This window comes from Sus scrofa, chromosome 7 (assembly GCF_054392235.1).
Source record: "Sus scrofa isolate SSC_HxYL_T2T_F1_AM1 chromosome 7, Sscrofa_HxYL_maternal_Yorkshire_Landrace_v2.0, whole genome shotgun sequence".
In the NCBI taxonomy this organism is placed as follows: domain Eukaryota; kingdom Metazoa; phylum Chordata; class Mammalia; order Artiodactyla; family Suidae; genus Sus; species Sus scrofa.
In genome coordinates, this window is record NC_139389.1 from 27,163,551 (window position 1) to 27,174,295 (window position 10,745).

Genomic DNA, 10,745 nt, shown 5'->3' on the forward strand with positions numbered 1-10,745 from the left:
GAATCAAACCTGAAACCTCATGGTGCCTAGTTGGATTCATTTCTGCTGTGCCTTAACGGGAACTCCTACTCTAAATACTCTTAAAATAAATATTAATTAAACTTTCTTGGACATGCTGCATTTTAAGGATATATCCAAGACTCAGACAAATCCAAATGACTTCCATATGAACATTACGTTAATATGCATCAATCTATGAATCACACTTTCTCTTTGGGGAGAAGAGCCTGAAAATTAAGAACATGCTCGATATCCACTGTCCCATATGATAGCTATAGGCCACATGTGGCTACTTTAATTAAATTAAAGAAATTTAAGGGTGCTCAGCACAATAGTCTCTTTTGAGGTGCTGAATAGCCACATGTAGCCAGTGACTAGCTGATGACACAGACAGATATGAATAGTTCCTTCAAACAGAACGGGCTGTTGGACAGGACTGCTCTTCCCACTTTGTGGGCCTCACGTCAGATACATTAGACCCAAGAGAGAGGATTCCTCTCAGAGACTCTGTCACAGATTCCTGTCTGGGATGTGAATGCACATGAAGCTGACTGGGAACAAAACCACGGAGGTGATGCGTGGGTCTGGCGCCTTCAGGCACAGGCTGTTCCCAGGTCCAATGGGGAGATGCCTGTCCCCCCACCTCCCTTCCCAGATGGAGGACTCTCTCTGGCATCACTTTCCAGGGGCTGAGTCCTTTCCTGGAGGAGCCCAGGGGCAGGGCCCTCAGCTGAGGCTGGGGAGGCAGGGAGTCCAGGGCAGGGAGAGGGATTCTGGGGAATGAAGAGGAGGCCAAGGCAAAGGTCAGTTAGGAGACTTTTCCAGGTGTATTCAGAACAGCAGATCTCAGAGTGTGGTCTGTGGAACCCTTGAAAGTCAGGGAGACCCTTTCACATGAGATGAACACAACATTCATAGCATTACTAAGATAGTATTTGACTTTTCACTATGTTGACATTTGCTTTGAGGTACAACTTAGCAAGAATGGAAACTAGGGAAGCAAACTGTAATAGTAATTATATCACTATGACTTACTTGCAGAAAAAAAAAAAGGTTTGCTGTAAAACATCCTGGTTGACATTAAAAATTCTTATCTTTCCTTAATAAATCATAATGGAAGAAAATATGAAAGAGAGTATAATATGTATGTGTGTAACTGAAGCATTCTGTTGTACACCAATTAACACAACATTGTAAATCAACCGTATTAAATAAATGTTTTGAAATTAATAAATAGGAGTTCCCGTCGTGGCTCAGTGGTTAACGAATCCGACTAGGAACCATGAGGTTGCGGGTTCGGTCCCTGCCCTTGCTCAGTGGGTTAAGGATCTGGCGTTGCCGTGAGCTGTGCTGTAGGTCACAGACACGGCTCGGATCCCGCGTTGCTGTGGCTCTGGCGTAGGCGGGTGGCTACAGCTCTGATTCGACCCCTAGCCTGGGAACCTCCATATGCCACGGGAGTGGCCCTAGAAAAGGCAAAAGGACAAGGGAAAAAAAAGAAATTAATAAATAAAAATTCTTATCTTTCGTAAATCATCATCCTTTTTTTTGGGGGGGGGGGCGCTTTTTGCCTGTTCTAGGATCCTTAACCCACTGAGCAAGGTCAGGGATCAAACCTGCAACCTCATAATTCCTAGTCCGATTCATTAACCACTGAGCCACAACAGGAACTCCTAAATCATCATCCTTAAACTCACATTTTTTTCTCCTTTTTTTTTTTTTCTTAAACTCACATTTTAATAGAATCTTCTATGATGACCTGGGAAGTACATACCAAACACTCCTGCTATATTCCAAAGTACTATGTCACAAGGAAAATCATCTGTGTGAGCAGAACTAACTGCTTTTTTACAGAATACAATCTTACTTCAAAGAATAAAGGACACTGAAAGATCTGTATAACAGTGAAACAATGTATTACTTTTTTTATAATCTTACATTAGTACAAGGGATAGTCAATGTGCAAAATAGGCTTATGGATTTTAATGTAATAAAATAGAAAACATTGAATGATAATGACTCAGGTCCACTTTGAAAATAACTTTTTTTTTTTTTTTTTTTTTTTTTGTCTTTTTGCTATTTCTTTGGGCCGCTCCCGCAGCATATGGAGGTTCCCAGGCTAGGGGTCGAATCAGAGCTGTCGCCACCCGCCTACGCCAGAGACACAGCAACGCGGGATCCGAGCCGTGTCTGCAGCCTACACCACAGCTCACGGCAACGCCGGATCGTTAACCCACTGAGCAAGGGCAGGGATTGAACCCGCAACCTCATGGTTCCTAGTTGGATTCGTTCACCACTGCGCCTCGACGGGAACTCCCTGAAGATAACTTTTAACAAACTACCATTTGTGTAGTTTTAGCTTTGTATCAAAGATGAGCATCCATAATTATCTGAAAAGGTTATTAAAAATACTCTTGCTACATATGTGTGGGGTTTTTATCTTCATAGACATCAGTCAAAATAGTGGATTTAATGCAGAAGCAAACATAAAAATCCAGTGGTCTTCTAATGACACAGACAAGAAAGAGGCTTGCAATCATGGACAATGTAAAAAGCTCCACTTTTCACACTACCGTGATTACTATGGGAAGTAATTATTTTCACATGAAATGCATGGGTTATTCATATTCCTCTAAAAAATAAATTTAAAATGTTTATTATTTCAAGTATGGAAAATATCTATTGAAGTAACAAAACACATATCCCTGAGGACCTCACTAATTTGTAAAACTGTATAAATATTCTGAGTAAAATGTTTGGAAATCGCTGAGCTCACAGCCCCTGGCCCAGAACTCAGAGAGACAGGGTGACAAAGAGCTTTCTGAGCAGAAGAAGCAAAACCAGGGCAGAGTCCTAGGGCCCCGGCAGGGTGTGGCTCTGGGGTCTCAGGCTCCAGGGCGGCGTCTGGGCGGGGAGGCTCCGTGGTGGGGAGTCCCCGTGTCCCCAGTTTCACTTCTCCGTCTCCCAACCTGTATGGGGCCGTCCTGCCCGGACACTCGTGATGCGGCCCCACTTCTCTCTCCTATTGCGTGTCCGGTTTCTGGAGAAGCCAATCAGCGCCACCGCGGTTCCCGGTTATAAACTCTCCACGCACCCGCCTCGACACAGAATCTCCGCAGATTCCAAAGATGCGGGTCAGGGGCCCTCAAGCCATCCTCATTCTGCTGTCGGGGGCCCTGGCCCTGACCGGGACCTGGGCGGGTGAGTGCGGGGTCGGGGGACAAGGCCGCTGCCGGGAGGAGCAAGGGAACCGCCCGGGGGTCGGATGGGGGCAGGACCCACAGGGAAGATGAGACTCTCCCTGCCCGGTCCGGGCCCCACCACCTCGCACTCGGGGCCCCGCGCCGAGAGGAGGGTCGTGTCTCACCCTCCCGCCCCCAGGTCCCCACTCCCTGAGCTATTTCTACACCGCCGTGTCCCGGCCCGACCGCGGGGAGCCCCGCTTCATCGCCGTCGGCTACGTGGACGACACGCAGTTCGTGCGGTTCGACAGCGACGCCCCCAATCCGCGGATGGAGCCGCGGGCGCCGTGGATACAGCAGGAGGGGCAGGACTATTGGGATCGGGAGACGCAGATACAAAGGGACAACGCACAGACTTTCCGAGTGAACCTGCGCACAGCTCTTGGCTACTACAACCAGAGCGAGGCCGGTGAGCGACGCGGGCCCGGGTCCAGCTCACGACCCCCATCCCCATCCCCAGGGACGGGCCGGGGTCACCCCGACCTCCGGGTCCGAGGGTCACCCCGGCATTTCGGACCCGCCCGGCCCCCGACCCGGAAGGAGCCGGCGGGGACTGTCCCCCGGTTTCGTTTTCAGTTTGGGTTGAACCCCGGGTTGGTCGCGGCGGGGGCGTGACTGACTCGGGGCGGGGTCAGGGTCTCACACCTTCCAGAGCATGTACGGCTGCTACTTGGGACCAGACGGGCTCCTCCTCCGAGGGTACAGTCAGTATGGCTACGACAGCGCCGATTACATCGCCCTGAACGAGGACCTGCGCTCCTGGACCGCGGCGGACACTGCGGCCCAGATCACCAAGCGCAAGTGGGAGGCGGCCGATGAGGCGGAGCAGTGGAGGAGCTACCTGCAGGGCCTGTGTGTGGAGGGGCTCCGCAGATACCTGGAGATGGGGAAGGACACGCTGCAGCGCGCAGGTATCAGGGGCCGCGGGGCCTCCACCATCTCCCCTCTGGAGGGAGCTGCCTTCCCACAGGGAGAGGAAAAGGGGGTCCCTGCGGGAAAGCCCCCCACTGCCTGTCCTGAGAGGGAGGAGTCACTTAGGTTTCCATCTTCTCCACAAGACAGGGACTCCCCAGGGGCCCCTCTTCTCTAAAGGACAGTTAAGGAAGACTTTCTCTTTGGGGGTGAAGGGGGGAGACCATCCCTGAAAGAACTGCTCAGCGGTGCCCTTTGACCCTGGCCGCCATTTTGTGAACCATGACTTTCTCGGGCCTGGTCTCAGGCTGAGAACAGCTTTGGATTTGACTCCAGGTTTTCCGAAGGATTCAGGCTCCACCAACGTCAGGAATATGACTATATTCTCCCCCTTAAAGTCCTGGAACCTCCTACTTCGACTCTCACCCTGATTCTAGACTCTTCCAAGGACTAGGAGCTATTCCCAGATACCCAAGTCCAGGCTGGGGTCTGGCTTTTGTGCTTCTCCTTCCAAACCATTGTCCTCTCCATTCTCCCAGTGGTCACATGAGGCTGCTTCAGGGGTCCAGTGAATTTTCTGATTCTTCTTCCTCAGAGCCTCCAAAGACACATGTGACCCGCCACCCCAGCTCTGACCTGGGGGTCACCTTGAGGTGCTGGGCCCTGGGCTTCTACCCTAAGGAGATCTCCCTGACCTGGCAGCGGGAGGGCCAGGACCAGAGCCAGGACATGGAGCTGGTGGAGACCAGGCCCTCAGGGGATGGGACCTTCCAGAAGTGGGCGGCCCTGGTGGTGCCTCCTGGAGAGGAGCAGAGCTACACCTGCCATGTGCAGCACGAGGGCCTGCAGGAGCCCCTCACCCTGAGATGGGGTAAGGAGGGACCTGGGGGCAGAGCTTCTTCTCAGACAAAGCAGAAGCCCTTCTGGAGACCTTCGGCGGGGTCAGGACTCAAGCCTGAGGAGGGCCCTCCCCTTGCCCTTTGTTCCCAGACCCTCCTCAGCCCCCCATCCCCATCGTGGGCATCATTGTTGGCCTGGTTCTCGTCCTGGTCGCTGGAGCCATGGTGACTGGAGTTGTGATCTGGAGGAAGAAGCGCTCAGGTAGGGAAGGGAGCGGGGATCTGAGTCTCCTTGTCTCACGGGGGGTTTCAAGCCCAGGTGGAAATTTGTTGTGCCTTGTTCCTGGGACGTCCCCTCCACACACATGTGCTGAGTCTGGGGCTGAGTGCTACCACGTACCCTTTTGTGAAGCACATGTGGAAATGAACAACAATTTTTTCCCCTGGATTCTTCCAGTTGGGGACCAGTTTCTCAGCCCTTGGAGGGAGGGGAGGCCTCCGGGAGAGCAGTTGATCCAGTCTCTCCCACATCTCCTTCCTATGTTATACTCCTGATCCTGTCCTGGATTATTGGACAAAGTTCTGGAACGTTCTCTGTGGTCCAGGACTAGGGTTTCCTGTATGATCTCATGACTCCATCATCTTCCTGGTCTCTCACATGATGTCTCTTCCCTCAGGTGAAAAAGGAGGGAGCTACACTCAGGCTGCAGGTCAGTGTGGAGGGTTGTGATGCCTGAGGCCCTGGTGGTGCAGACAGGAGGCCGTGGGGGGAGCTCACTCACCTTCTCCCGTCTTCTCTCTTGGGGGTACTGACCCCATCCTGCTTTTGCTCTCCCTCAGGCAGTGACAGTGCCCAGGGCTCCGATGTGTCCCTTACCAAGGATCCTAGAGGTGAGACCCTGGAGGGCCTAGATGGGAGGGGGGTTGGGGCAGAGGGGGTGCCCTGGGTGACAGGGACCTTTGAGGGGGATGTTTGGAGCATGTGGGGCTGTTGAGCATGTCAGCCCTTCCTTGACTGACCTGCCTGTTTCCTGGTAATTTTCTTTCCCAGTGTGAGACAGCTGCCTTGTGGGGACTGAGTGACACAGATTTGTTCACGTCCCACTTTGTGACTTCAGATCCCCTGACTCCTGTTTCTGCAGCAGCATTTGAATGTGTCTGTGTCCCTATGAGCATCCTGAGAGGAGGTGGGGACCCTGGCCCAGTCCTGCCCCCCACGTCCCCTCCTCACCCTGACCTGTGTTCTCTTCCCTGATCCTCTTTCCAGTTCCAGCAGGTGGGGGGGCTGGGCCATCTTCATCCCTGTCCTAACTCTGTGTTGCACTGGTAATGTCTTAATTTTCCTGTTGGAAATAAAATCCAATATGAATTTGTTTTTTCTCATTTGTGCCATGAGGAGCAGATGGAATAATAAAAGTGAGGCTGCCTAAAGTTTGAGAGAGAAAATAAATGAAAGCACTGAGAACTTTCTAGAAGCCACATGCTTGCTGTGCTGAGTCCATTACAGGAGATCCAGTCGGAGGCTGTGGGGAGCCAGGCATGGACTGGGCCTGGGCGCAGTCTGTGCTCAGTGCCTCATGGGCTGTGACAGGGTCCCTCCTGGGCTGGTCATTGTCTCAGCCCCTTTGTCCTTGTTCCTTCAGTAGAACCTTGTGCCACCAAGACCTGTGATCACAGGGACTCAGACATCACCTTGGCCTTGTTCTGTCTCCAGGACTGTGGGCAGTGAGGGCTTCCTGTGACCAGGTCAGCCTAGACTCAAGCCTTGGTCTTACCCTCATCCCCCATCTGGTGTGTGCTTATATTTTACTTTTTCAGGTTTTTAGAATACAACTCGTCTTTTTCATGTGTAGAGTTTTGGTCTCATTCAGCTCTGGGTGTCCCCCATCTCTGAAAGCAGCAGAGTGATTTTGGCCAGGCATTGTCCCCACAGGTTCAAGAGGTCCTTGCACACAGGATTCTCAGTGGTATTAAAAGATAAATTTTCAGACTCGTGCAGTTCTTGCCCTCCTTCTAGGGCTGCTTTCTGAATTATTCTTTCCATCCTTTCCACATATTTTTTAAGGAACCAGATTCTGAGATTAGCAAAGAGGAGGGACCTGATAGTTTCCTGTGTTGATTTAATTCACACTGGGTTTCTATATTCCCTGCAGCCCACCCTCTCGCTCTGCCCTTAGACCTAGTAATCCTAGTGCTGACTCCAATTTTGCTTTTCTCAAGCTTATGAGCTGGGATAGGAAATGGAACCCACAATCTAATTTATGTGGGAAGCATAAGAGACATCAACTCCCTGAAAATCTAGGAAACCAAGATTCATGTCTTCAGAGAGGCCGTGGAGATACTGGAACGCTTGAAGGCTACTGGTGGGAATATAAAGCAGTGCTGCCCCCTTGAAACACAGTCTGGCAGTGCCTCAAGTTTGAACACAGTGTTACTATGTGACTCACCATGCCATGCCTAGTGTTTACACAGGAGAAATGAAAACAAAGGTGCACACGAGAACTTGCAAGTGACAGTCATAGCAGCATTATTCATGATAGTCAAACAGTAGAAACAAGTCAAATTTCCCCAACCTAAAAAGTAGCGTAAGGAGTTCCCATTGTGGCGCAGCAGAAACTTATCCGACTAGTATCCATGAGGATACAGGTTCGATCTCTGGCTTCACTCAGTGGGTCAGGGATCCCACGTTGCTGTGTCTATGGTGTAGGCTGGCAGATGCAGCTCCAATTCGACCCCTAGCCTGGGAACTTCTATATGCTGCAGGGCAGCCCTAAAAAAAATAAACAAAAAACAAAAAAAAAAATTCATGTGGAAAATTATTTGGTAATAAAAAAGAATGGAGTACAGATGCATAGTAAAGCATGGATGAACCTTGACTGTATTATGTTCCACAAGAAAACAGAAGCAAAAGATCAAATTTGTTTGATTTTACTTATATGAAATGTCCATAAGCAAATATATTTAGATAGAAAGTAGATGAGTGTTTTCCTAGGCGTGAGGGGAGTGTCGAAGGAAAATAGAGACTGATTGCCCAGGAATAAATGGGTACAGGGGATGATGATGTTCTAAAAATGCTTTGGGGAGTTCCCTCTTGGCCTAGCGTTGGATCCAGCATTGGCACTGCAGTGGCGCAGGTTCGATCCCTGGCCTAGGAACTTCCCCATGCCATGGGTATAGTCAAAAAATAATAAAATAACAAAATAAAAATTAAAATGCTTTGGGGTGAATAAATTGTTCCAAAATTGATTGTGGTTATCTATGGTCACAGCACTCTGTGGATATGCCAAAAACCAATTCATTTCAATGGCTGAATAATATGTGTGAATTATATCTAAATTCTAACTAAAAAAAGTTGTGGCTCACATTAAATGCGTTAATGCCAGAACTGCCATGGCAATTGCACAGAAAGACATGAAAAAGCTCAGAGAAGTGGGCATGCTGGTATAAAAGAAAAGTGGACCAGAGTTCCCGTCGTGGCGCAGAGGAAACGAATCTAAGAACCATGAGGTTGCAGGATCGATCCCTGACCTCACTCAGTAGGTTAAGGATCTGGCGTTGCCGTGGACTGTGGTGTAGTTCGAAGACGCGGTTTGGATCTGGCATTGCTGTGGCTGTGGCGTAGGCCGTCAGCAACAGCTCTGATTAAACCTCTAGCCTGGGAACCTCCATATGCCTCAGGTGTGGCCCTGAAAGGACAAAACCCAAAAAAAAAAAAAAAAAAAAAAAAAAAAAAAAAGGAAGGGAGGAAGGGAGAGAGGGAGAGAGAGAGAGAAAGAAAAAGAAAGAAAGGACAGAAAGGAAGGAAGGAAGAAAAGTGGACCAAACCCAGGTGACTGTTTCCCAGAGGAAGCTACTTATCTGGCCAGAAGGATGAGCAAGTGAGCAGAGTACTAACCTCACTGTGTCCGTCCTTCGTGGGCTGGGGCTGACTCTAGGAGATAATATTACAGGAGCAAAGGAGATAGTAGGATCCCAGAAAGCCAGAGGACAGGTAACAGCAAAGCAGAAAAGAGGGCTGAATTCCCAAATTATCCAGCAATGTCAGAATGGAAGGAAGAAGTTTTGACTGCAAGGCGTTTATGGAAATGCTTCCAAGATCATGGTGTTATCAGAGGCAAGGTAGATGGACAACCAACAAGAACATTGCTTAATAGTTGCCCAGTGGCTCAATGAGTTGGGGATCTGGCGTTGTCACTGTTATGGTATGGACTGGATTGGGAACTTCCACATGCCACCAGCACAGCCAAAAAAAAAATGGAGTTCCTGTTTTGGCACAGCAGAAACAATTCCGGCTAGTATCCATGAGGATTCGGGTTCAATTCCTGGCCTCTCTCAGTGGGTCAGTGATCCAGAGTTGCTGTGAGCTGTGGTGTAGGCCAGTGGCTACAGCTTGGCTTCAACCCCTAGCCTGGGAACTTCCATGAGCTGCAGGTGCAGCCCTAAAAATAAAAAATTTAGGATTTCCCGTCATGGCTCAGTGGTTAAGGAATCCGACTAGGAACATGAGGTTGCGGGTTCGATCCCTGGCCTCATTCAGTGGGTTACAGATCTTGCATTGCCATGAGCTGTGGTGTAGGTCACAGACATGAGCTGTGGTGTAGGTCACAGATGCAGCTCAGATCCCATGTTGCTGTGACTGTGGTGTAGGCCTGCAGCTACAAGCTCCGATTTGACCCCTAGCCTGGGAACCTCCATATGCCACGGGTATGGCCTTAGAAAAAGGCAAAAAGACAAAAAAAAAAAATTTTTTTTAAAGAATGTTTCAGGAGTTCCCACTGTGGCACAGTGGCATTTCATTGTCTCTGCAGCAGCTTGGGCCACTGCAGCGGGGGCATGTTCAATCCCCAGCTTGACACAGTGGGTTGAGGATCCCACATTGCCTCAGCTGTGGCATAGGTCACAGATGTGGCTTGGATTGGATCCCAGGCCCAGGAAATACAATATGCTGTGAGATGGGAAAAAAAAAGAAAGAAGAAAAGTCGCTTGATATGGTAATTAATAGATTACCAATAATTGAATTAGAGGATGTGATTATTTACCTAATAGAAAGCTACCATCCCTTACCTAGTTTCCAAACCCGAGCCAATTCTCGGAACTCATGGTTGAAGAGAGCCTAGGTCCCCGAGGAAATATCCAGCAAAAGCAAAACCGTGGCAACTGTGTGCAGTAGGAATTCCCCACAGGCTCCCAGGAAGGTACCCATGGCCATTTACTCCAATTTCCATTCTCTGACAAAAAGGAAAATCTAGATCCTTTTAGGTCTCCTGGAAACACAGTCCAATTTGACAATGATACCTGGGGAAACAAAGTACAATCATCAACTCCCGTTAGAGGAGAGGCATGTGGGGAAAAGGAAATAATTCGAGGAGAGGCATGTGGGGAAAAGGAAATAATTCGAATCCTGTCTTAGGTCCACCCACCCAGATCTCTGTGAGTTCTCAGTATCTACACATCCATTGGGTGGTAATTTCCCCAAGTTCCAAATGTAACATTGGAGTGGACATATTTAGAATCAGCAAGAACCTCATATTTGTTATTTGACCCGAGGAGTAAAAGCTTTTAGCTAGAAACGCCAAGTAGAAGCTCAGCCAAGGCAGAATTATAAAAACAATATTGGGGTGTTCCTGCTGTGGCACAGGGGGGTTAAGAACCGCACTGCAGCAGCTTGGGTCGCTGCAGAGGCGCAGGTTCAATCCCTGGCTTGGCACAGTGGGTTAAAGGATCCAGCCACTGTGGTGTAGGTCACAGCTGC

The 10,745-nt window shown here is 49.5% G+C and overlaps 1 protein-coding gene across 1 annotated transcript; it reads left to right on the top strand.

Moving 5' to 3' along the window:
- The first annotated feature begins 3,104 nt into the window (after nucleotides 1–3,104).
- On the top strand, nucleotides 3,105–6,362 carry SLA-2 (MHC class I antigen 2). The gene is made up of 8 exons (XM_084967760.1): nucleotides 3,105–3,201; nucleotides 3,382–3,651; nucleotides 3,878–4,153; nucleotides 4,750–5,025; nucleotides 5,145–5,255; nucleotides 5,671–5,703; nucleotides 5,834–5,884; nucleotides 6,045–6,362. The coding sequence occupies exons 1-8, from the start codon at nucleotides 3,129–3,131 to the stop codon at nucleotides 6,047–6,049; spliced, it is 1,095 nt and encodes a 364-aa protein (XP_084823886.1). The 5' UTR covers nucleotides 3,105–3,128; the 3' UTR covers nucleotides 6,050–6,362.
- The last annotated feature ends 4,383 nt before the right edge of the window (nucleotides 6,363–10,745 follow it).

What these genes read in the sequence shown, in the direction of transcription:
- SLA-2 (XM_084967760.1), top strand. Translation starts at nt 3,129, where the DNA reads ATGCGGGTCAGGGGCCCTCAAGCCATCCTCATTCTGCTGTCGGGGGCC. An exon ending in GCCCCTCACCCTGAGATGGG is followed by an intron (nt 5,026 to 5,144) that starts GTAAGGAGGGAC and finishes CTTTGTTCCCAG; the next exon opens with ACCCTCCTCAGCCCCCCATC. An exon ending in GAGCTACACTCAGGCTGCAG is followed by an intron (nt 5,704 to 5,833) that starts GTCAGTGTGGAG and finishes GCTCTCCCTCAG; the next exon opens with GCAGTGACAGTGCCCAGGGC.